This window comes from Drosophila gunungcola (assembly GCF_025200985.1).
Source record: "Drosophila gunungcola strain Sukarami chromosome 2R unlocalized genomic scaffold, Dgunungcola_SK_2 000012F, whole genome shotgun sequence".
NCBI classification, from domain to species: Eukaryota; Metazoa; Arthropoda; class Insecta; order Diptera; family Drosophilidae; genus Drosophila; species Drosophila gunungcola.
The window spans coordinates 1558072-1583543 of record NW_026453170.1 but is presented as its reverse complement, the minus strand read 5'-3'; the positions used below and the strand labels follow the sequence as shown (position 1 = coordinate 1583543).

General features: G+C 43.5%; 4 protein-coding genes and 1 long non-coding RNA gene across 7 annotated transcripts; 3 read left to right on the top strand and 2 right to left on the bottom strand.

Annotated features, from left to right (window-relative positions):
* Positions 1-1378: 1378 nt before the first annotated feature.
* Positions 1379-9552, top strand: LOC128255985 (uncharacterized). The gene is made up of 3 exons (XR_008267691.1): positions 1379-1559; positions 5663-5796; positions 9442-9552. It is a non-coding gene; the product is annotated as an uncharacterized LOC128255985 (long non-coding RNA).
* A 1573-nt stretch (positions 9553-11125) lies between these two features.
* LOC128255982 (succinate dehydrogenase [ubiquinone] iron-sulfur subunit, mitochondrial) lies at positions 11126-12674 on the top strand. The gene is made up of 3 exons (XM_052985947.1): positions 11126-11328; positions 11599-12035; positions 12092-12674. The coding sequence occupies exons 1-3, from the start codon at positions 11266-11268 to the stop codon at positions 12483-12485; spliced, it is 894 nt and encodes a 297-aa protein (XP_052841907.1). The 5' UTR covers positions 11126-11265; the 3' UTR covers positions 12486-12674.
* On the bottom strand, positions 12574-13278 carry LOC128255983 (anaphase-promoting complex subunit 15A). Its single transcript, XM_052985948.1, has 3 exons — positions 13062-13278; positions 12914-13001; positions 12574-12839 (listed from the first exon to the last, which is right to left on the bottom strand). The coding sequence occupies exons 1-3, from the start codon at positions 13188-13190 to the stop codon at positions 12700-12702; spliced, it is 357 nt and encodes a 118-aa protein (XP_052841908.1). The 5' UTR covers positions 13191-13278; the 3' UTR covers positions 12574-12699.
* A 353-nt stretch (positions 13279-13631) lies between these two features.
* LOC128255984 (ubiquitin-like protein 5) lies at positions 13632-14149 on the bottom strand. The gene is made up of 3 exons (XM_052985949.1): positions 14027-14149; positions 13828-13966; positions 13632-13761 (listed from the first exon to the last, which is right to left on the bottom strand). Exons 1-3 carry the CDS (start codon positions 14063-14065, stop codon positions 13718-13720), a joined length of 222 nt encoding a protein of 73 aa, XP_052841909.1. The 5' UTR covers positions 14066-14149; the 3' UTR covers positions 13632-13717.
* A 425-nt stretch (positions 14150-14574) lies between these two features.
* On the top strand, positions 14575-21768 carry LOC128255700 (klaroid protein). Of its 3 annotated transcripts, XM_052985397.1 has the most exons (7): positions 14575-14755; positions 15480-15621; positions 16673-17008; positions 17067-17650; positions 18994-20493; positions 20549-20661; positions 20724-21768. In XM_052985397.1, exons 2-7 carry the CDS (start codon positions 15509-15511, stop codon positions 20934-20936), a joined length of 2859 nt encoding a protein of 952 aa, XP_052841357.1. In that variant the 5' UTR covers positions 14575-14755; positions 15480-15508; the 3' UTR covers positions 20937-21768. The 3 variants fall into 3 exon arrangements, with proteins under 3 accessions (XP_052841357.1, XP_052841359.1, XP_052841358.1); XM_052985398.1 differs by lacking the exons at positions 14575-14755; positions 15480-15621 and adding an exon at positions 16372-16502; XM_052985399.1 differs by lacking the exons at positions 18994-20493; positions 20549-20661; positions 20724-21768 and adding an exon at positions 17938-18758 and having other exon boundaries at positions 14587-14755.
* Positions 21769-25472: the final 3704 nt, after the last annotated feature.

The window sequence follows — 25472 nt, the reverse complement described above, 5'->3', positions numbered from 1 at the left end:
GGCCGAATCGCGATTTCCGAGCGCCGTTCTCTTCACCACGCTGCTGTCCTGCGCCTAACAGGTGAGTTTCCCGGAGTAGGTTGGGGGCTTCCGGCCGTGGTGAGTTCCGCTTCTGCTGCTGCTTCTGCTTCTGGCCGCCTTAGCTGGGCGAATTGCTGGAAATTACTCATTGCCGATGACTGCAGTGTTGACGGCTGTGGTGCGGTATTTTTGGCCTTGTTGTTTTGCCTTCTCGTCACTCCATCCTTCCATTCACATATTTTGGCGGGTTTTTTTTAGCAACAAGTTTGACAAATCCTCCGCACAGTGACAGCAAGCTTTTGCTTGTGCTAACAGACAAAAAATGGATTTTGCAATCAATTTTTTATAGCAATCAAATGAAATTTACCCTAAAAACAAGTGTTACTCAAATCTTTGTTAAAGTTGACACTTTTTTTGGTTTTCTTTTTATCATGTTTAAAATGAATTAATATTAACATTATTATAAATGAGAAATCTGTAGTTGGTCCAGAGCACTTTGAAAAATGCAATTAAAAAAAAATTGTGTCTATTTTTAAGAAAACTTTTTTTTAATACATAGTTTTTAAGAAAAAACTGCAAAAAATTTAATTTTTGTAACTTTTGTAAAACTTTAAATTTCTTAAAACCAATGAAAAAGTAATTTTCGTTTTTGTTGTTTTAAAACAAAAAGGCAAAAAGTTCCATGAAAATCGCTCCTTCGAATCTTAGGATGCCCACTTAGCAGGTTTTCACTCAAATCGAAATTCCTAAAGCCGCATTAAAACACCACAGGTTTTATGTTTAAATACAAAACATGAATGTGCCAACTACATATACAATAAAGTCTTTCCATCACTACCTGCAAGAAAAGAATGCTCTTTAAAAAGTTAAAAACAATTAAATATTGGGAGACAAGTTTTCAAATCCAAAACAGGCATACAAGGCTTATAAGATGGGTAGTAATATTCTAAGAAGAATCAATCACTAAAATATATGTTTATTAAAAATCTATGCCCTAAGCCTTATTATATTTTTTTTTACAACCGAACTAGCAAAGCTGGCTTGTAAAAGCTTCAGTTTACAAAGAAACGAATGTAATGCGCACCCTAAGGATTTACTGAGAAATGTAAAATTGACCGTGTTCGACAGCATTAAAATAACAATTTATTATTTGGAATATTTTACTTTGCCAAACAGCATGTTTCAGCAACATTTGTGGCTCGCTCTCCGTTTATCTGCGAAGCAACAAACTGTTGAGCGTTATTTTGGTGAGTCGTCGCAGTGGGCCAGCACTTCAACAGGCAATTGTCCGTCCATTCGGCTGTCTGACTGCCAGCCCACTACGGCCCCTCAGCCAGTGCTCCATCACACACTTGCCTGAAATTGCACATAAAATGGAATCGCAGTGCGAAACAATCAACGTGTCAATTAAATAATGCACACCACCGACAGCGTGGACACTCGGACGTTGACATATTTTGGACATTTGGACGTTTGCTGACAGTTTGTCTCGGGCAGCGAATGAATCAACCGATTCACTCGTGTGAGCCTTTGAAAAGGTGCAAAAATGCAAAGCGTTTCTTTTGTTTTCCGCTCGTGTTTCACACTTTTCCCGGGGCCTCCCTTTGAAGCTGTGGCTGTGGTCGCTGCCACAATATTTACAGCACTCTCGAGTGCCTTTATTTCCGCATGAATCATTCCCAGTTTCAGTTCCAGCTCCACAGCCTGCCCACAACGCGAATAAATTCTTCGCCACTTCTTTTCCTTTTGCAGTTGCTGCACAGTGAAAAAAAGCATATGAGTTTTATTGAAATTTAAGGCTGTTTTAGAACTGAAAATATAGTGCTATAATATTTAAAATCCAATTGAATGAAGGCTAAAGATTTGTATAATAATTTCAATCAAAAGCTTGCAACGCAGTAAAGGAGACATTTTCGACACTATATAGAATATATATTCTTGATCAGCATCTCCAGAAGAGTCAATTTATGTATTAATGTTACATACTTTTCAAAGACTGTTTTTTTTTAAATATCCTTCAAAACATAGTCTTTTGTACACAATATTGTAATATCTGTTTGCTTTTTGGCTTCTTTCAGAATTAAAATGTAAAAACCTAAGAAACCCATTGTTACTTATTAAAAGTGAATAACTCAAGTTACTCATTTATGTATTTTTTGGACTCAAATGATTTAAAATATTTGCGTTACACAAAAGTTTTGCTTTGTAGTTTTTTTCCTGTGCTATGTACTTTGGCTTTTTCATGGTGTCTGCCTGTCGCATTTTTTATGAGCTCGCCCCATGCCGACAGGACCATCATAGACATTTTTCGGGCCGGCCATTCTGGAATGAAATTCCAGGAATTTTACTGCCGCTTTGCCTGTTGAATATGTCATCGCATGGTGACGGCAGTCCTGTTCCTTCGCCTGGCAGACACAACAGCCACAGTCACTGCCACAGCCACAGCCCGTCGGTAATTATGATAAATGCGTTCTTAATAAACTCTGCTGGTGGGCTTGGCTGGCGTTAAAGACCTCACAAACTACATAAATGCGGGGTCTCCGAGCGGCTTAATGCACTTTCTTGCCATCATCAGCGCATTGTGACACCTGTACTGTACTAATGGCGCTTCCTGTCTTCCTATCCTGGCCATTAGCAGTAAATGCTGTTGCACATTGATCGACCCGACAAAGTTGTTTTCAAAGTCCCTCAGAACGGCAGTCACTCACTCAGCCAGTTTGGCCAAAGCTGGTGGTACGTGTTTATGGCCTGATTGCACCTGCCCCCACCTGCTGATGTCACTAGGACCTGGAGTCGCATGTGTGGCCGTGGGGAGGCGAGTCGTTACACATGCTCTTTAGTTGCATTAATGGTTATTCAATCAGCGTTTAACACAAATTGCCTATTAAAGCTACACCGTGTTTCCACAGCCACCGCCACCGCCCCCGTCCCCCGCTTATGTAAATGTTTGCGTATTATGGGCATGTAATTTGATTAGCTGATAGATGAGGTAACACACGTGCATGCTGGAGAGCCAGGGTTATGGCACGACTGCGACCATGTTGTGACTAGCTAATAAGGCACTCGCGTATTCCGTAAGACTACGATAGTTTCCCCGAGTTCCCTCCCCGGTGCGGAGGGAACGATACTTTAGCACACATTTAGGGGCAGCTTAAGCTGCTCTTTGTGCCAGGTCATTGCGGATATTGATGTCTGCCTGTCGGGAATTCTGGGAATCCGTGTTCGATAAATGTTTACAAGCTCCAGGACAAGTAATTAAGTGTAACTTGACCCTAGGCAGTGCATGGATACAGCATTTAACTTTAACCGAAGCTGCTTGGAAATGAAACATCTATTATGTATACGACAAAAATTTAAACCCTATAACATAATTTAAAAACTAAAAATAATTTAGATAATACAAATGAGAGTGTTTAAAAGCATAATTCTTTCAAACGGCAAATAGCTTAAAGTCGAATGCTAAATACATAAGTCATACAAATCAGGGGTAATTTCCTTTGAAAATATTTAGCTATGCTCGCGGTGTTCCAATGTAAATACCAAATTTAAGGTAACGAAAGTCCCAGTCAACACCCCGACATCCGCTAAATCCCGGCAAATCAAATGTTAATAGACGCAATGGAGTCTCTGTCATTTGCATTCAACCAAAAACTTGATTATCCGCGCGATTTACGGAGCGCAATTGTGGGCGGACAGGCAACGGGTGGTGGGCGTGGCAAAGGCGGAGGAGATGGGCAAACTGTGCGCTTAATGAGCTCAGTGAAATGTGTGCTTAAAATTAACTTTCATCCAACAAACTCGTCACTGCAAAATGTCCCAGTTGCCATCGTCGTCGTTCGCACTTGGCAGCTGTTGCTCAGCCAGACATGGTTCATGGCTCATAATTACGCATTCAATTCGGCAGGCGGCCTCGCAGAAGGGTTTTCTCGGTTGCCCGAAACTGCTTTAATAATTAAGTCTCTTGAAAATCAAGACATCGTGTCGGACAACAAAAGTCCCAAAGCAAACACAAGCGGCGGGAGTTGACGAAGGAAGGCCATGAAATTATTCGAGGACTTAGCCAGGGGTCGACTTGGCAAATGCTGTCGTCTGCAAGCCAACATCCTGCGAATGCAGTCCCGCCAAGAACGTTTCGGGACACTAAAAAACTGATTTCTCGCTTTGTTGAGCATAATTTTATGCAATTGTTTTCTGATTAAATTCCGGAGTGAAAAGTGCCCTGGCAGACCCGCATGATGCGTGCCACTTGGCCGACTGAATTTGCATTTGGTTTGGGTTAAGCTTAAGTCTCCGGGTGGCGGAAGCAATTGAAAGTCAGCAACGCATCCGCAGCGAACATTTAATCGATTTTGGCACGGCTTTCATTGCGCTTTTGTCAGCATATTGCTGCAATTAAAATTCTTATTATTCGCTGTCAGACGGCTCCACATGGCGAATGCTTGACGTTCAATTTGGACTTTAATCGCCCGATAATTGGATTAATTAATGGCGACGAAATGGCATTTATAGGGGAAACCCCAGCTGAATGCGCACCTTCAGGAGGCAAGTTCAATGGCGTTCGCCTCTGAACCTAAATGGGTTCTTCGACTGGGGCAGAGCGGTATGATATCGGGTGCATTGAACGGGCGCACCATCTGCCACATCCGACGGCATTGGACAGCAGGGAAAAAACGGAATTGGAAAACCGAAACCAATTTACATTTTGTTTACCTTTTTGCCTGCACACCTCTGTGGCTACCGTCTTTGCTTTCGACAGCGGTTGAAAGTACGAGTAAATAGGTAGTTGTACCTAGGAATGGCACAGTGATGTTGTTTTCAGTTTATTGTATCCTGTTTGTATTGGAAAATCACAGTTCCAGCGATGTCTTTGCGTTCTACCCCAACAATACCAAAAACTAGTTCCATTCATTAGCAAACTCTTTTTTAAAAGCAAGATACCGAGTTTACCAAACATTTTGCCATTGTAAATTTAAAAACGAATTTTTTAAATAAAAATGAATCCTTAAATGGCTATTATTTGTTCCAACCTTTGAGAGAAACACTTAGTTTTGAGTAAATAATTTTTTACTTTGAAAAAAAAAAACAATAATAATGCTACATTTTTTTGTACCATTGAAGAGTACAATTTTTATTAAAATCAATTAATCTAATAGTAAAATTTTGTTGAAAACAGTTTTCAATCATTTATTGTATTTATTCTAATATCCCATTTTAAATATTTAATATTCAATATTATTTATCCTCCACCATAAAACTAATGAAACAGATTATTTAATTCTAGGGACCAGAAATAATAAAAGTTTTTTTTCAAATTAATAAAATCCTCAAAAATAGTTTAACTATATAATGAATCCGCAATGATCATGAGATTTGTTTTAATTTTTTTACATTTATCAGAAAGTAAAAATGATTTATTATTTTAACATACAACATTGTTTTCAATGAATAATAAATTTGTTTTCTAGGAATGTGTTGTAAAAATATTATATTATAAAATATACTTAACATATACAAGTTAATTAAATAAGAAAGCAAAAAGGTTTTTATTCAGAACCAAATATCATATTATTTATATTTTATTATTTTACCTGAACCAGCCCAAAACTAATTTTTTGACCGTACAAAACGTATTCTTTCCCAGCATTGACTTTCAGCCACTCGTTCTGGCTTTGACTGGCTGGAATTTATCGCTTAACTCCACACAACGGCGGAATGGGTGGAGGACTCGAGGATTGGGATTGGGAATGCGATAGAAAAGGCGTTGAAACTGAGTGTGTAAGTTTTAATTTTATTTTCTCACTTCATTTGGAAGATTTTGCTTTGGCTCTCGCCTTTGTTGGGCGACTACAACACTTTACATACATTTGCATAAGCACTCCGGCAGTTTAAGCAACCTGTCCGGATAAGTTAATAAACGGTCTTCGCCCTTCTCGCTTGGCCGATTTTGGAGGAAGGCGTAGGAAGCCATATCGTAGAAAGTTGAACGCGGCGTGCTTTTCTGGGCCGTTCGGGTTTTATGGGACTGGAATCTGATTGCGGATGGCGTCCAGGTGTGACGGCGATTCCTGTCAGGCAACTGATTATTTGTAGCTTATTGCGCTAATGCGACGCTTATCGCATGAAAATCGCATTAACATCATTTGGGGACACGCCTAAACGTCCTTGGACCTCCCAGCCACCGCCAAGCCAGCTCCAAGGCTGTTTGATTAGCCAGGACCCTCGCCCATAAACAAATATTGCGCAAATATCGCATTTGGTTGTGTTGTGCGTAGTGTTTGCTTATTTAATCAAGGCAGGCCGGCGGCCATTAAATGTACAAATATTGCCCAGAACTACGAGTTGTTTGTCCGGCCCAAATACGCAGCATGTCCAAGGCTGACTGGCGAGCAGTTATCTTTGACCCCCTGGCAGCTCACTTATTTATAAACACATTCTTCGCAGCTATGGCAATAAGTTTGAATTATTTACGCTTTTACCAAAGATAATTGCTATTAATATCATATCGAACTTATGTATCGTACAAGCAGGGAAATGTTAAAATGATACAATCACAGTATTATTTTGTTAGGCAGCTTATTAAAGTAAATTTCTTTACAAAACATGCTATGACATACATTTGATGGCTAGCAACGCTTTTATTGCCACTTAACAGAAGGCGGTATCATCAAAAATTGTAGGTACTTAGAAGAATTAAAAATTATGCTGATAGGTACACAAATCCGTAGCTTACAACGCATAGGGTAGGGTGTATACTTCAAACAAAAATCAAACAAATCAAAGTGATAGGAGATAGTCAGAGAACACAGGTGTCCCAACCAGTATCACGTATTTGTCATGACAGCGTTGACTGTAACCCATTAGTTTGTAAGGTGTTCCATTTTAGTCCGACACTTCCTTGTGTCCATTCTCAGCACATTAGGCCAGCCGTACGTACCACTGGTATTAAAGTTTGCCCTTATTCGATTTAGTGGACTTTCAACGGCCGACGGCTTCATTTATGCCGCTCGTGTCTGCTGTCTCCCCCTACGACAATAATAGAAGAACAACAGTATTGGCAGCAACAGGAGCAATAATGGAGGTCTGTGCTACGTGCCGCCATCCGAGATATTGTTCTGTGCGTGCCTTAAGGACCTGCGGAAAAATAGAAAAAATACAACAATGGACGCCTCTCGAACTGTCGCGCCTGATGCGCTTTTGATAACTTGTTTGAGTTTGCTCTGAGCTCTGAGCCGCTTAACATCTTTCTTACTGTCAGCGGCAAGGCCCTGTCGCCATCAGGTTGATAAATAGTTTCGACGGCAACCCGACTATCCCCGGTGTTTTCGCAATACCCTTCTCGAATTCCAACAGCCCTTGAGTGGGCTTAAATTAAAAAGCGTATACCAACAATTTCTCCAGCGGAAAATGCAAGCCGCACTGCCTTGGATTGCCAAAGGCAACTGAGCTTTGTACTTAGTTCTTTTTATTTCGCAGTCAGGTGCTTGAATTCTCAGGCTCTTTCTGCCTCACCAAAGAGAAAGCTTTAAAATTTGCCCGCATTTAAGATCAAATAAAGCGTAAACATAAAAATTACACTCACTTTCTGAACATTTCTGGTTGTTTTACATATTTAAAACCTCATCTTCAAAACTCTAGAATTTTATTTTAAAGATGCCAAAGTGCACTTTTTCAGGAAACTGCAACATAAAAGGTTAATTTGGTATATGCTTAAAGTTTTTTGTTTAAATTATGCTTTCACCTTGAGAACACTTTAATTTATTCAAATATAAACGACTGCCTAACACTTAGCTCATAAATGTTTTTTATACTTTTGAATTATTTAAGTGATTTTAATGTTTATTACTACCTTAAAGTTGTGTCCTTTAAAGGTTATTCTATACACCAATTGTTTGAAGTTAATATATGGTCGAATGATATTAGTTTTGTTGTGCCAATGTTCACCCTCTTTTTCGTTCATGGTAAAACAAAACGCCAGTTGAGATTTACACTATAGATATTTCGTTTCCCAAATTATCGTAATATGTATATCAGCCAATTCTGGCAATGGAAGTTCATTTTCATTGATTTCCGGGTATTTTAATGGTATATTGGGTGTCAAGTGTATAACGAACGCCAATCGATGTTTTCGGCGGGGATTTGTCCATAAATAATTCATTGAACATGTAACAAAAGTGCGTCAAGTGGTCGCACACACACCACCCACACCCACACCCACACGAACACCCCCACCCGCGCCAGTATTGAATTACATGAGGGCCGCGTCTGTCGCATTTTCGCCAGAGTGGATGTCTATTTTTTATGGCACCCCGAGGAAATGACGTACTATGAATGCCGGTTTAATACACAAAACTTTGACAATATTGTCGCACAGTTAACACGGATACACATACCAAACCATAACTTACACCAGCAGCAGAAGCAGCAGACTTGTGGCCAGACAAATGTGCGAATAAAATTGCTATTTTTGTGCCGCTTGCGTCTATTGTTAGCAAGTTATTCAATCTTGTTACACCCACACATGGCCACGGAACGAATGGCAAATAAATGATTGGCGGGAGTATATCAACAAATCGATCATTTTTCCGCACTTAAGCTGAAATCATTGAGTGGCTGGAAGTTCGGCCAAGGGCCACATTAAGATTTAAAGCAAACAAGTGCGGTGTGTATCTGTTGTGGACCTGCGTCACTCCGAAAATGGTACACGCAAATAAAGTTAAAGGGCGGAAAACGAGCTGCAGACCAACAAAGTTATCAAGTAGCCATCCATTCCGGCTCATAAGCCATTCATTTAGAGGGCTTAGTTGCTCGTAGCCATATTGATTCCGCCATCTTTCTCGGCTCGCAAAAGTAGGCAAGAGTTGGGAAACAATCTCCACGGCCATTGATTAATTACCAAACTTCCCTTTGACAATGGCATTTGCATTAGCAGCTCTTAAATTCAAATCAAAACCACTCACCGAATGCACAGAAAAAATATGTATTTTGTAAAAGTCAGACTTGGGTTACCAAGAATGCATATTATGCTCTTATCTTTGTGATGGCACTTATCTTTGCTACTTAAATCTGATATGCTCTGGATATAAACCTGTTTTATTAAGATGCTTGAGTGCTTTACTTTCCCATGTTTTTGCCTCAGTGTGTGGGAGATACATCTAAGGCCAGTTATGACCTCACTTTCGCCCCTTTTGTGTTTTTGTCCAATAAAAGCAGAGTACGCAAATAAAATCCTTTGCCTTACTCTCCTCGAACGGTTTTGTTTAAGTTTCGCGCTCATTGTTTTTATTTGCTTTTAATAGGCGGACCAGGAGTTGTGGCTGGCTGAGGATGGCTGAGGCTGAAAACCTCCCCTCGGTGGCAACTTTAGTGGCTGCCTGTGCTTGCTTTAACATTGAAAAAGTTTTTTTGCCGCTTTCTTTGCAGGCAGCGGCTCATAAAGCAAACTGGAGACCTACTCTTACTTTTCACTTCACCTGGGCTTTCCTACCTTCTAAGTGCGAATGGGAGAGGCGGGGAGGGAAGAGTCCGCAAAAGTTTTCCCAGCAACAAAAGGTCACTGAACAATTGACAAAGTCGTCGTACTGCTGTCCCGGGGCTTGCCAAACGCCATTTAAAAAGTTTTACATAATAGTTGGCCCAGGATCTTGCCAAGTACCCGTAAAGGTAGAGATTTCTCCAGTGCCAAAACAATATTAGCACACTAACAACATAATTGCTGATATCTAAAGAAATATTTTATGTACATACCGTGTTTTTATGAATATTGCAGGGTGGGGCTGATGAAGAATATCTAATCCTTAAAGTGTCGAAAACGAATAATACCGGCAAACGCAAACTTTGCTGCACGCATAAGGACATAAAGCCTGCCCCATAAAAATAATGTTAAAAAACTCCTTTGGCTCCTGTTAAATTAAAGGATCAAAGTATGTCATGTATGGAATAAATTGTAATTAGCTAAATGTATTTTCAATGGTTTAAATTGTTATTTTATTATAAACCAAACAAAGATTGATGTAGAGTTAATAAAGAATGTTCACAAATTTATCAAAAAATGGACACTTATCTAAACATTAAATACCACTGGCTAACAAATTTAAGCCGACAATATCCTCCAGAAATCAAACCTTGGTTTTCGATTAGTTGGACTCCCTGATTTAGAAAATGACACTCAACATTTTTTGTATGATGCCATTTATTTTTTAAAGTGTAAATAACGGTGAAAAAGACCGGTTTTGAAGCCTATTAAATTATTTCGTGCTCTTCCTAACCGATTTGGGTCATCGATAGCTTGTTTTAATACAACGTTCTTGTGAGGATAGAGTTATTTTATCAATGCCATAGCTCGTATGAAATAGATAAGCAGGCGGATTCTTGAGTTTAATAGCTAAATGGCTTCTAAAATGGTCCGTATCCAAGATATACTGATTAAAATGTTTTCGTTTTTAAGAAGTGTATTTTTAAAGAATTTTATTATGGTGATATAAGTTCAGTTTATACTAATTTATACATTTTTACACATTTTTCGAGCTCTTTAATCTATAATAGGATGACCCAAATCGGTTGAACAGTACTGGATAATGAAAAACCTGTGGAAAACGTTATTTACATTTAAAAAATAAATAGAACCCAACTGTTCTTTAGAACCAATCTAATCTTTGGAGGATTTTCACGATTTAAATTAGCAATTATTTTATTTTGCACTTATAAGCTAACTAAAAAGTATATTTGCAAATATATTATTAATAATTGCTTCATAACGTTAAGAAACATTGAATTTGCACGGCCTGCTAAAAATAATAAAACAAATTTGTACATTTGTATGTAGATATTTCTGATATTTATTACAATATTTGAATTTAAACAAGTTTTTCCGTATTTTCCCTTCTAGAGCTATCATTTTGTTGCCATAATGGTCTGTGCATACTGCCCATGAAATTATCATATAAAATAATTAAATTTTAGATAATTTATAAAGACAACAGATCATACGGTTACATTCGTCAAGTTTACAATTCCTCATTTTTCAAATAAATAATACGTTATAGCTTGTGTGGCCAGTGCCCGCTTCTCATCTTTGGTGTATTTAAGTGCGTTTGTCTTAATTTCCTTCTTCGGCCACGGTCACACTGCACTTTTAGTTCGTGCAACTTTTGTACGGAAAACAAGGAAAACACGTTAATTTGCTCTTTGCAAATCGATAATTGCAAACGCAGTGCCGTTTCAATTGCAGCAGCAACAGCGACGAAAATGTTGGCGAGTGAGGCGAGACAAGTCCTGAGCCGCGTTGGATCCCTGGTGGCCCGAAACCAGGTGAGTGGCGGATGCGGTGGTCCATCGGTGTTCTGGCCATAATTTCTGGGCCGGGGCGGGGGCGGCTTTTGGGCCCGTGCAGTTATATAAGGCGGAAAACGGGGGTCCGGGAGATATGGACAAGCGACAAACATGCAAGCCAAAGCGTCGTAATTGGGGAAATTGCCAACGGGCAATAGCTGTTATGTAAACGATTTTGCACTGGGCGGTTGGATAAAAATGGTTATTGCGTGACTCTCCCAGTGACATTTTGCTTCTCCGATTTTCCAGCTGCGATCCATCAGCAATGGCACCGCCCAGCTGGATCAGCAGGCGCAGCCCAAGGAGGCCCAGGAGCCGCAGATCAAGAAGTTCGAGATCTACCGCTGGAACCCGGACAACGCCGGCGAGAAGCCGTACATGCAGACCTACGAGCTGGACCTGCGCGAGTGCGGACCCATGGTGCTGGATGCCCTGATCAAGATCAAGAACGAGATGGACCCCACGCTCACCTTCCGGCGCTCCTGCCGCGAGGGCATCTGCGGCTCCTGCGCCATGAACATCGGCGGCACCAACACGCTGGCCTGCATCAGCAAGATCGACATCAACACCTCCAAGTCGCTGAAGGTGTATCCCCTGCCCCACATGTACGTGGTGCGTGACTTGGTGCCGGACATGAACAACTTCTACGAGCAGTACCGCAACATCCAGCCCTGGCTGCAGCGCAAGTGAGTCTTCCGTTAGGCCATGAATATGTATCCAGCTAATCCCATCCCTCTATAAGGAACGAGGCCGGCGAGAAGAAGGGCAAGGCCCAGTACCTGCAGTCCGTCGAGGACCGCTCCAAGCTGGACGGCCTGTACGAGTGCATCCTGTGCGCCTGCTGCTCCACCTCGTGCCCCTCGTACTGGTGGAACGCCGAGAAGTACCTGGGCCCCGCCGTGCTGATGCAGGCCTACCGCTGGATCATCGATTCGCGCGACGAGAACTCCGCCGAGCGGCTGAGCAAGTTGAAGGACCCCTTCAGCGTCTACCGGTGCCACACGATCATGAACTGCACGCGCACCTGTCCCAAAGGCCTCAATCCCGGCCGGGCCATCGCCGAGATCAAGAAGCTGCTCTCGGGTCTGGCCTCCAAGCCGGCGCCCAAGCTGGAGACGGCCGCGCTGCACAAGTAGGGCCCTGGAAAACCCAATTCGTCCCCTGATGTCCTTAACCAGTGAGCCAAGCCCCCGGAAATATGTAATGGAGACTCCTCCAGCCACCTTGCTTACTATGTTTTAATTTATTTAAGCCTAAAGTATCCGACACTTGTTACAGTTTGTAAAGGGAACAAGACGCGAAAATAAATAATTGTGTATCCACCAGCCGGAGTGTGATTGTGTGTCCCGTTCAGGGGGCTGTGGGAGAGGTCTCGTCGTTCATCTGGATGTCGTCGGCGGAGTAGAAGTCCTGGGTGACCGGGATGACGCGGTCGTTGGTCTCGTCGTCCTCCTCGTCGTGACTGTCCGTGTCCTCGCTGTCGTCGTTGGCTGAAGGTGAAGGATTGTGTGGTTAAATGGGAGTACAAACGGAATACAGCCAGTGAGTTGCCTCCCCCACTTACCGTCCTCGTCGTCGGTCTCTATTCCGGGAATGGTCAGCATCTTGCCCAGTGGCTGCAGGTCTGTTCCGGCCGTTTTGAGCGACTCCCGCTGTAAGGATAGTAAAATTTTAGGAAATACTGCAGGATAAGGGGTCCTAAATGTGCTCACCCAATTGCTGCGTTCATCCTCGTAGCGCCGCGTCTGGGATTCTTCACTGACGGAGGCAGGAGCCATGTCCAGCCAGTAGCGATTCGCCACGGAGACCTTGAGCGTCGGGAAAAAAGGAATCATGGACATTTTCACGGTAGCTAAAATCTGTAGTTCCTATTTTGTTATTGTTTGACCGGACGCGTCTGCTTTGATCTGGCAACGCCACAATAGAAGGTGAAAATAATACCAAATGCTACAGAGGCGTTCTAAAGGGGGGATGCGTTTTTGGGTAAACACAAATTAGCTAAGAGTATGCTTTAAGCTTTAAAAAAGGTATGTTCATTTTTAGACAACCTTTTACTTAAAGTAATATATGCAGTCCATATTTTAAACTGCAAGGCTTCAAGGCAACTTAGGTATAAAACATTTTATATTACTAGAATAAGAATATAATTAATTTGAAACGTTTAGCTTTGAGTTATTGTCTTGTTGCAAAGGGTAATTTGTCTTTAATACAACAAAACATAAAAGTTAAAAATCTCATTAATAAAAGGTTGTTCGCTTAGAAATAAAAACATAGCCAAGGTGTACAATATTAATTCAAAATTTGTTTATTTATCAAAGTAGCTATAAAAATCGGACAACCACGGGAAATGGACAATCGCCTTTCAGATTTACTGGTAGTAGAGTTCCAGATTCATGCCATCGTGGATTTCATCTGAAAAAATGTTAACACAAATTAGTTTAGGGCAAGGCTTTGCCAATTAAATTCAACAGGTCATACAGTCAGATAGGCGGATGGGGTCCTTGTAGATTGTGTACCACTTCTTCAGGACAATCTTCTCGTGCTTGGTGCCTGTTTGTGCCGCAATGAGTTTTTTGAGGTCGCCGATTGTGTCGTCGGGATTGCACTTGACGCGCACCTGCGTGTTATACGTTGGGTTAACATATAGACTATCGTTCGCCTGATTGCCTCAACCTACCTTCTTGCCCAGTCGATCGTTACACGTTATTTCAATCATATTTATGCTTTTTCTGATGGAATCACGACAAGCAAACCTCTTGGCTGGTTGTTGTTTTTTTAGCCGGGACGCGTTTTCAGAGCTGTCGAGTATCTCAATAATATATTGCATGGTTTGAGTCGTAGCTAAATGTATCTATCGAAACTGATATCGATATTTTTATTTAAGTTATCGTTCTAATCAACTTAAAGACGCTTAATGCCTCTTCCTCTAGGCCGTCAAATTCTTAACGCGGACTAACTGGAAAATTTTTGGAACGGCAAAACTTTATTGACCATCCCTTTATCGGATGGTGGAAGGTGAATGGATCTCTGTGGAAAAACATTACAAAAGAGTTGTAGGGAAAAAGTTTAAGCGACCCAATCACACAGGCACAAAATTTCCCCCAGACCACCTAAAAACCCCGAAAATCTAGGGGGAAATCACCTGATCTGGCAACACTGCTAGAATGGACTAACGCCTGACGCATACGTTCACACTGGCAACAATCGATAGTCGTTAGAAAAATCATCGCCGTTTCCCCCTCCACAATCTATTCGAATTTTTTCGCCGCTCGGAAAAGACGTGATTTTCCGTCGCGCCAGTGGAGGCTATTTTTAAAACCGTCGCGGCGTTTGCAAACAAACCGCCTATTTAGCTAACCAAATCGGAGGAATTCATTAAGTGCGGCAGAACCATAAATATTATAAAGTATGTGGCTAATTTATGTGCGAAATGCCTGAAACACTTTTGCTTTGCTGTGTGTGTGTGTTTGTGTGTGCCTGCGTGTTTCGTTTTTACAGCTACGCTATGACGCAGCTGCGGAAAACTTGTTTGGGTTTCCATTTCACCGAAATACCTAATGTTTGCGCCTGTGCTGCAAACCCATTTTGGGCAACTCATTGTATTGATTACGGCGCGGTGTTTGTGCATGGCGTGGTCCGCCGGAGCACCCTGTGCCGCCTCCCCCTCCCCCTGGAATCTATGCTCGAAAGGTCGAGCGTCGTTTTCGCCGAATTTCCAACCAACAATCTTTGTAGTCCACCAACAGTTCCACGGTCACTGGCAAGCAATTCGCGATCCGAAAATGCTCCGTATTATTTTTAGACGCGGTCTTTACGGCCTGCCTGCATGCCAGCCTACTTACCTCCCCATTGCATTCTAATTAAAACCGGGCACTGCGCTCATTTCCACACGCATCGCATTGCATAATGCGGCATTAATGTTGGGAGGAAAGCTCGATCCGCCAGGCACTCGAGCATTAAAGTAAATGAGCAACGTCAAGTAAAGTGAAGCCCACCAATGTTTTCCAGCTGCCCAATTGTAAACAACCCACGCCTAGTACGCACACACTCTCACCAGCACAGACACGGACGGGTTTAATGTTTACTCCAAATAAATCGAGGCCCATGTTAATTGTTTTTGGTCTTTGCAGGGCCCGAGCACTTTGCTGAGAATCTAATCATGAGCGAAGATACGTACCAGATAGAAACGCGTCGGCGTTCGCGTTCCAAGACCCCCTTCCTGCTCGCCGGAGATAACCAGCCCAAGAAGAAGTCGACGGCCCCCAATGTGCAGTAAGTATCCGGGGTACTCCCGAAATATAACTCGAACCCTTAATTGGCAAGGCAGAAATTAAAACTAAGGGTTGTTGGAATTGATTAGCTACCAATTTTACACACTTTTGTCTGTAAAAATAGATTCACTTATAGGAACATAGTGTAAGAATAGTAATAATTGGCCCATTTTTCCGCAAACCAGCCCATTGGAAACTCGAGATCCAATCCTATGCACGTGAGGGAATAGATCCTAATTTACACAATTGCGTCACAACTACAGTCAACTTTCAAAGCCGAAACTACCATCTGGCATTAACAAATTCGGGCTTAAGAGAATTCAACCCGAAAGTCAAATACAGTGACTCAAAAATCTATAGATAAAGATTTAAAAACAAACAATTTGGGTCAATTGTGTACTGTATAAATAGGTTGTTATGTCAAAAAAAAACAGTTCAAGTAAGTAAATTGGGTTTTAGGTTGGACAAAAAACCAGGCTCTAATTAGAAGTCTTATACAATTTTAAAATTATGGCCCATTAGACTTTTAAAGAGTTTTCAAAATTAATTCGTTTGAGATTTCTCGTAAACTTAGGGAAGTTCGACTGTATAGCGATACACATTAATAGCGAGTGGTTTGAACGTTGTGTGTTTGTCGCCATGACGTCACCTCCTTGTTATTCACGCTCGACGCGAATTTCAATTTCGAAACGGGCAGAAAGCGAAGGCAAAGCCGCATACAGGGTGCGGCATCTCGTCGAACTTCGTTAGCTTTTGGCGCCGAATTCAAGAGAGCGTCTGTCCGATCAGTCTCCCCCCTACTTGATGACGACATTCCGGGGACCGACGTTGGCCACAACAGATTCGTTTTCACGTTTTAGCCACAAAATCGAGCATGTTGGGGTGGGCTAATAGCCAGAAGCGCCGAAGGTCAACGGCGTTTATGAGCATATTTTTGTATTTTTGTTTTGATACGTTGTACTCGAAGTTGCGCCAGTTTTAGAGCACGTTATCAGGGACTTACTCACCGAAATATTTCCACCAAATCTTACCAACGACTATCTTTCTTGCAGAACGATTGTGGAGGAGCATGTGGTGGAGTCGAGCAGCAGCAAGCAGACCCGCAGCAAGGCCTTTGCCCAGCTGACCTCGGACTACTCGAGCGATGACATGACCCCGGAGGCCAAACGCAAGCAGACCTCGACCACGACCACAGTCACGTCGATCATAACCAAGCGATCGGGAGGCGCCACTTCGACGCCGCGGAACAGAAGCCAGCTGGAGACCACACAGAACACGCTCAACTCCGCCCAGGAGAAGCTGAACCACTCGAACGGCAACCTCAGCTCGGGAAATGTCAGCGACTACCTGGCCTACATCGAGTACAGGGATGCTGGCGAGTACTGGAAGTGCGTGAAGCAACCATGCGCCTTCTTAAAACTGTAAGCTAATGGTGTTTCCTTGCAGCAAAACCCCCAAGACGGACTACACCTACTCCGAGCTGTCCCCCCACCGCCGCCAGCTGGCCCCGGGCGTTGTGGCCATGCCCAACATGTCCAGGCGGAGCCTGGCCAACCACGATGAGCGCGTCAACTACATGGTCCAGCAGAATCCAGGCCAGGAGGAGTTCATTCGCCGCCGCTACCAGTCGAAGTACACCCAGCAGGCGAACTATGACTCCGCAGACGAACTGGACGCCACCTTTGGGCAGCAGCAGAAGCAGAGCTGGTGGCTCGTCCGCCTCATACAGCTGGTCGTGAGCAGCGTTACCACCGTGTGGACTCGTGTGACCAACCTCTCGGCCACGGAGACGAATGCCTATCAAAACTACTACGCCAGGCGCCAGCAGAGCCAGCAGACTGGATTGCTGGGTAAAGTAGCCCAGGCTGTCGGAGGCGGTTTCGCGAGCTTGCTGCGTTACTTGTACATCTTCATTGGATCGGTTCTGAGTCTGGACACGTGGTTGCTGCGATCCTCGGATGCGGAAAACAAGTCGAAAAAACGGTTCCTCATAGTTCTGCTGATTCTGCTGCCCTTGCTGCTGCTGACGGGTGAGTAGGCCTCCAAAGCACAGTCCGATTTACGACGATGTAAAGTAAAATATGTTCGAGCGTGTGCCCTGACCTTGTGTCGGTTCGAGAACTCACGCTGTATGCATATAGATGACCTCCGGCGGGTTTATTTATACACTGGTTCGGTCGTTGACAGTCTCGTGACGCCATCGCTAATTTGTTAGTAAAATCCCGCGGATTTGAATTTAGTGGCCACGTGATAACATATTTTGTTTTACTTTCGCCATCTGTCAAGGACCATCGCCTAATTTACTTTGCCTTTGCAGGTCTGTTCTATTACATACACCCCAATGAAACTTTCCCACCCAAATCCCTGTCTGAATACACATTCACCCTACCTGAGTTGCCCAAGATCAATGTGAGCGACTACCTGAACACGGCCCAGTACGAATCGCTGCGCTCCCAGGCCGCCGAGCAGGCGGTGCGCGTGCGCGACTGGGCCGACGACTATGTGCTGTACCTCAGAACCATTGGTCAGAACGTGGTCAACAAGGGGCGCCAGATCTTTCAGGCCGACGATCAGGTCTATTATGAGCGCGTGTAGGGAGCATCTGGAACGGGGAGGCTACCGTTTGGTGGTCGAACTGCTGCAGCAGTTGCTTCTCTAAAAGGATCTTGTCGAGAGGATTAACTCTCTGTCCATATCAACAGATATGATGAACTTTCTATATGAACAATTCAAGTACAAACTAAAGCATTTGGTCCGAGTTTTGTCCGTCTGGGGGCTCGCAGTTTTCCCAATTATTGTATAGTTTCTCGTCGCCTCATTTACCCCGACTCATAGACAATATCCCCACATTTATCCCACCACACTACCCACACAATTCCCAACAAAATGCAACATCACAGGCTGATGGGAGAAGGATAGAGCTCGCCGCTGTTCAAATTGCAGAATTTTTGTAATCATTCACGTAAACTAAACTCTTGTCCAACAATTAGGGCCTTTATCCGACTGGGTGAATGCCCTAACTAAAACTTACTTGTTGTCAAACAACGTTTAATTGTAAATCGTTCTCTGTTTGCTTTGTAATAGTCTATACAAAAATAAAACGCAAACAATTTCATACAAAACATCAAGTACAAAGAAGAGTAGTTTGTTTTATTTGCCATTTGTTGGAAATTCGCTAAATGGTAAGTAAAACGTAAACAAGCAATATTGGTTGGCCCGAACCGAACTCTATCCTTCTGCATTTGTGTTGGAATTACCCCATAAAGACGATGTTCCCCTACCTTAGTCTGTATGATAATCGAAGCCACGGGGAACCGTAAATGTAGAAGGATTGCCAACTAATAGTGCTATGTTTCGTTTTCTCTTCGGTCAGGCTGGTCGCTGTTGCAGGAGGATCAGCGAATGGGCTACGTTCAGCGAGCCGAAGCCCTGTTGCCGCTGCCACTGGCCCTCTTTGGCTCACTGCAAAGCCGTTTGTCCTTCGCTGGAGCCGCGTTGAGGAGTTTGATGAAGGAGGCCAGTGTCGAAAGTCCCCAGCAGGAAGCCGAGGCCATCAAGCTCAACATGGCCAGCATCGAGAGGAACATACAGAAGGCCTTGACGGCGGAGGAGTACGAGAATATCTTGAACCATGTCAACAGCTATGTGCAGCAGTTGGTGGAGCTGAAAATGCAGCAGCAGTCAAAGCAACTGCCGCCGCAGCAGGTTCAGCTAATTGTTCAGCTGATGAAGGAGAACCTGCAGCAGCTTTCCCAGAAAACGCAGCTCACTGAGCAGGATCTGGCTGATCTGGCCATAAAGCTGAAGCACGAGCTGCAAAGGTCGGGCGGTTGGCAGGATGGAGCAAAGCTATCGCAAGCCAACTTAGAGGAGATAAACAGACTAATCAAGTCAGAGGTCCACCTACATGAATCGCACTACACAATTCAACTGGAGAAGATTGACTTTGCGGCGCTGCTGGAACGCATCTTGTCGGCTCCGGAGCTGGCCGATTTTGTGGATGCCCGCATTCATCTGCAGGTGCGGCAAATCGAGCCGAGGGAGAGCTCCGGTTCCCCTGCCGCAGAAATCCAAATTGATAGTCTGAACAGGGAGATCGCCTTCATCAAGTTGGCCCTGTCCGACAAGCAGGCGGAGAATGCCGACCTACACCAGTCGATCAGCAACCTGAAGCTCGGCCAGGAGGATCTGCTGGAGCGCATGCAGCGCCACGAACTGGCCCAGGATCGGCGATTCAGCGGGCTGCTGGCCGAGATCGAAAGCAAACTTTCCTCGCTCAACGACTCCCAGTTCGCTCTTTTAAACAAGCAGATCAAGCTGTCCCTGGTCGAGATTCTTGGCTTCAAACAATCCACCGCTGGCGGTGCCGCCGGCCAATTGGATGACGTCGATTTGCAGAACTGGGTGCGCAGCATGTTCGTGGCCAAGGACTATCTGGAGCAGCAGCTACTGGAGCTGAATAAGCGCACGAACAACAATATCCGCGACGAGATCGAGCGCTCCAGCATCCTGCTGATGAGCGACATCAGCGAGCGGCTCAAGCGGGAGATGCTGCTGGTCGTGGAGGCGAAGCACAACGAGAGCACCAAGGCGCTGAAGGGCCACATCCGCGAGGAGGAGGTGCGTCAGATAGTCAAGACGGTGCTGGCCATTTACGATGCGGACAAGACGGGCCTGGTGGACTTCGCCCTGGAGTCGGCCGGCGGCCAAATCCTTTCCACACGCTGCACCGAGAGCTACCAGACCAAGTCGGCCCAGATATCGGTGTTCGGCATTCCCCTCTGGTATCCCACAAACACGCCGCGGGTGGCCATCTCGCCCAATGTGCAGCCGGGAGAGTGCTGGGCCTTCCAGGGATTCCCCGGATTTCTAGGCAAGTCCAGAGTCAATACTTAACCTAAAGCCAGCTCTGATTTTTTCCCCCGCAGTGCTGAAGCTTAACTCGTTGGTGTACGTCACTGGATTCACCCTCGAGCACATACCCAAGAGTCTCTCCCCCACTGGAAGGATAGACTCGGCTCCCAAAAACTTCACCGTTTGGGTAAGTTAGATTAATCGGCAAATCAGTGATCTTGGTCTAATAGGATTTGTGGATTTGTACAGGGGCTGGAGCAAGAGAAGGACCAGGATCCGGTGCTGTTCGGCGAATATCAGTTCGAGGACAACGGCGCTTCCCTGCAGTACTTCGCCGTCCAGAGCCTGGACATCAAACGGCCGTACGACATCGTCGAACTGCGCATCGAGACGAATCACGGCCAGCCCACCTACACATGCCTCTACCGGTTTCGGGTGCACGGCAAGCCGCCGGCCACATAGATCCGCCCGAATCCCGCTCTAGTGACCTAAGCACTGTCAGGTGTACATAATGTCTGTGCCTTAAGAAGGAAACTAAACAATATATCACTGCGAGATGTGGATCAACTGAGCCCAGCCGCCTTTAACTTATGCGAACTGTGTAAAAAGTAAGGCTTTAGCTTTTAAGTGTTTTGTATCATATATCATATCGTAGGTTCGAAGTGTTTGTATCCAAATAAGGCTAACTTGTAAATACCTAAGTTATTAAGTCGGGGCTCTCGAGTTCAGGGTCCAAGAAAAGTCCTATAATATTTATTCATACTTAGTTTGTCCCTCTGAAATCAATCATCAGTTCCTTTAAGTGTCCCTTACTAATAATTTTACCATGTTTGCCATTTATAAGCGTTTTGAACTAAATAGTCATAGTTTGTCTAAGCCGCACGCTTGCTTCAAAGCTGTAACTTAAGTTATCACTAAGCTAAACTGTTTTACCGTGGAAACTTTCGAACTTATTATAGTTACACAGCCCTTTGAATTTAACCGAAAAGGAACCCCTCTGAAATAGTGTCAAATAAATTGAAAATCCTGAATATCTCAACTCAACCTATCGAATGGAACCTGCACATATCTCGCCTAATCAAATAATTCCAATCCAAGTTTTCTGTACTCGTCATATACGTTTAATATATGTCTAAAGAGTGAACCCAAAAATAGTTCATAATTAAAGTATACTTTTTCTATTGTTTTCGCTTGTAAGTCTACTTAATTGGTATAGTTTGTATTTACGTCGTTTGTTCATTAAGACTTCATCCCATTTTTCAAACAATAAATGCGTTGCTCGGAATAATGAAAACGTTTTCGTAGTCAAAAGGGAGGAGAAAAACTGTCAGAGCCAGGGAAATTAATTAACCCTCACTATCCGGTTGCAGTAATTAGTTGTTTTTTTACGGCAGTGAAAGGATTTTAAAAAGGGGACGTAAAAAGATCAAAACCTGCAGTGCTTCTGTCAGTTGAAACTTGTCTTACTTAAATGTGGCTGCAGAGCTTGTTAAAGTCAGTCATTTGAATCCAGATATATATTTTGCATTTCACTCTTGACTGCAGTTCCTTACGATTTGCTGACAATCTCGATGTTATTGTTAAGCCGATTTGGAATAAATGATGAGACAGGGCTTGTGTTTTCATCTGATGAATTTATTAAGTGCATTTCTGTGGCAGACTCTTGCTTGAGTTTGGGTAATTTAATATGGAAATACCTTTGGAACAGTCGACTTCGCCAGGATGTGTCGTTTCGTCTGGGGTTCATGTAGAGTGTCATTTAATTTGTTGTGCGAGGAAACTGCGGGCGCGGGCAGGTCGAAGGATTTCATATTCAAGCACAAGCGAAGGCTTGCACTTAATTAAAGTCATGTTTCTGTCAGAAACAAAAGAGGGCCAACGAATTTATCTGGCAGCGGAACGATGCTGCGACGTAAAGTCTTGCATGCTCGGATTCCGTCAAAGTTACCACCTGAAATTTCACCAAACAGAGCAGCCAGCCCACACGCTCCTGGGCCGCCATTAGGAAAATGCCTGAACGGGAAAGGGCTTTTACCAGAACAGAGGCATTTGAATGCTTTGTGCCTTCTCGTTTGAGCCTGAATTACAGGCATTGCTCACGCGTTTTGTGTAATTACTGGCCCTGCCCCTGCCATCACACACGCGTTAACTTTAATTGCCACTGGGGCCCGAAAACTTTTAATTCTGTTGCGCGTAACTTCTCCATATTCATTTCGCACCTGCTCGATTGTTAGAAAAGAAATGGCCCCGCCATGCAGCACGCTTAATTTGTTTACACAAATCTTGCTCAAATGCCAGCCACCACCAACACCACCAACAACACCACCACCGCCGGATGAATTGCCAGCGAAGGAATACAAAATTAAAACATCTCGGAGTGCTCGCACTCCGCAGGGAAACTTTCGTCCTGCGAGTGTGTAACAATTAAAGTGCAGCTAAAAATAGTGACTAATGAGAAAAGTTTCCAGCAGGGGCTGTAAAAAATAAAGGCAACCCAGCACCAGCACCAGCACCCAACCAACCAACTTCCCGAGCAGAGTGTTCAAGTTGCTAGCAACTTTTTTCTATTTTGTATTGAATCTGCTGGCGTGTCGAGGCACAATTTGCAGACATTAATGGCGGGATCAGCCATCTGAAGTGTGCCAGCCATAAAGGGAGTTGCAATCCTGCCGAGACAATAAAACTCAGGCCATTATATCACACTTTTATTCCCAGGCCGCAGGAAAACTTTGGCGAAAGTTTTCGGCTTGGTTTGATAAGGAAATTCTTCAAGTATCTACGATAGCGTGCAAAAAAATTATTTGCTGATGCGTACACGTACACCCAACGAAATTGGTTTCCACCCGCACTAAACTGATTCTATTGCTTTTTAGTAATAGAAGCACAAGGTAGAAATTGTTAATGGATTTAAAAATTAAGGTCTCAATTCAAAATCGAAAAAGGAAGTTAATTCTGCATGCTGAAGTTTATATACTCTCGCAGTTGTACAAAAACGTGTTATCCAAAACACTTATTTAAAATGATATAGACATCCGATATTGTTCAAATTAAAAACATCAGACTGAAATTGAAATAATGTCTTAATCTTGAGTAATTTGCGTATATATTTCCCAATCGTTATCAAAACTTTTCTGTGGCATCTTTTATATCTTAAATCAAAGGAAATAACTTAATTTCGAAATATTATCGTTTGTGTCAAAAAATTTTGTATCGTACCTATGACAGCTATTGATTTAGTTGACTGCAATAAAAACTAGTCTTTAAGAATTTAAGAAAAGTAGTAATGCGCACTTACCATAATGTCTTCATTGTCATAACTGTCTTTTGTATTGTTTTATATGGTCGAAAAGTTCCCTTCACTGAGTTGTATGTTTTTGACTAATCTTAAACATGGTGTATTAAGTGTTGTCAAAACTAAGAGCATAAATTACCTTTTTTAGAATTTCCTATTGTAAAGATTTAAACCCAATAACTCGATAACTATTGGTAAATCAAATATGCGCATCATCATAATTTCTTTGAATATGCATTGCATGCACCAAAAGGCATTATATTGTCTTAAAGTTTCTTTTAATATGATCTTACAACCGGGGTCAGCTCCTAGGTACATATTTGTACTTACTTTCTTTCTTGTGGTGTAGGTTTTCTTTTGCCACAATTTCTCGAAAACCGAGCACACAATTTCCTGTGTGAAGTCTTCGGGGCCGGACCAAAATGATTGGTTATCAGTAAGTGCACGAAAACATGCCATGGCCAAGTTAATCTGCCTTGGCACTCTAAAACAATGTTTATGGCCGCCCCAGAGAGACGGATGCTGGCATTCGCTTCGGGCCAAAGTTGTTCCTGAATTCGCTGTAAATATGATATGATGTGACACCGGACCTCCAGCCTCCAACCTCCGCCAACCGATTACCCGTGCAGTGAGGGCCAAAGTCTCGGCCGCAGTCAGTTCGCATTAGATATGCGCATACATCGGGCGGCTCGGAAAAGTTTTGTTTGCAATGCAAATCTGTTTGCCATGTGTGTATGGTATATGGGAGGGCGGCCAGCGCTTAGTTGGTGTGTGACTTGTGTGACTTGTTGGCGTAATTTAATTTACTTGGAGCGGGCGGACTGACTGCCGCTCCAGTCAGGACAATAACTATTTAACAAACCGTTATGCACACATTTTGATAACTTTTAGTTTGACTCCATTCTGCGGTGACATGGTCGCTCAGCAGGAGGAAGAGAAAGTGCCTGGAGGAAGTGTTTTGCTTTGTGGCCGTAATGAAATAAACTTGTCACACAGTCGGCACAAGCCATTTGCTCGATGTCCTGTTTGCCGAAACTACATCCGCAGGAGCAGCCCGGGGCTCAGAGTTCGACAGCAGCAGCAGCTGCTGTTGCCGTTCTCATTGGAAATTTAATTACGCATGGGACCTGTTTACAGATCCAAAGCTAAGCCTTGCTGCCAGTCGGACGTGCACATTAACCTTAATTAAGTGACAAACAATCCAAGTGACAGGGCCTCCAAGTTCGTCACGCCATCACTTTATTTACAGACAATTGAATTTTAATAGGATTTCGCCACCTCCCTCAGGCTTGAGTCCTGCCTTTTTATCCATTTGCATGGCTGTTGCCAACTCTTTGGCTTGCCGGCCATTATTTCGCACTTTTGTGTAATTTAATTCATTTGCAATGCCCTTGCGAATTTTATTGGGTAGAGGTTTCCTCTGCCATTTGCCATTTGCCATTTGGCCTGCCCTGCCCTGCCCACACATTTTTGTCTCTGGGCGCCCCAATATTTGGCCTTAAAGTTCTTCTGCGGCCACGGGGCCACAGAAACCCCGAAAGCCGCAAGCCACTTTCGTGATCCTTCATCGGAGTCATCTTAACGCATCATTTAAGCCGGCAGGGCGATGGAGTGACTCCGAAACAGGGTCAGATAAAATGTCGTCTTGGTTGCTCTTAATTAAAGATTAAATGTGCTAAGTTGCCCAGAGCCTGGGCAGAAAGTCG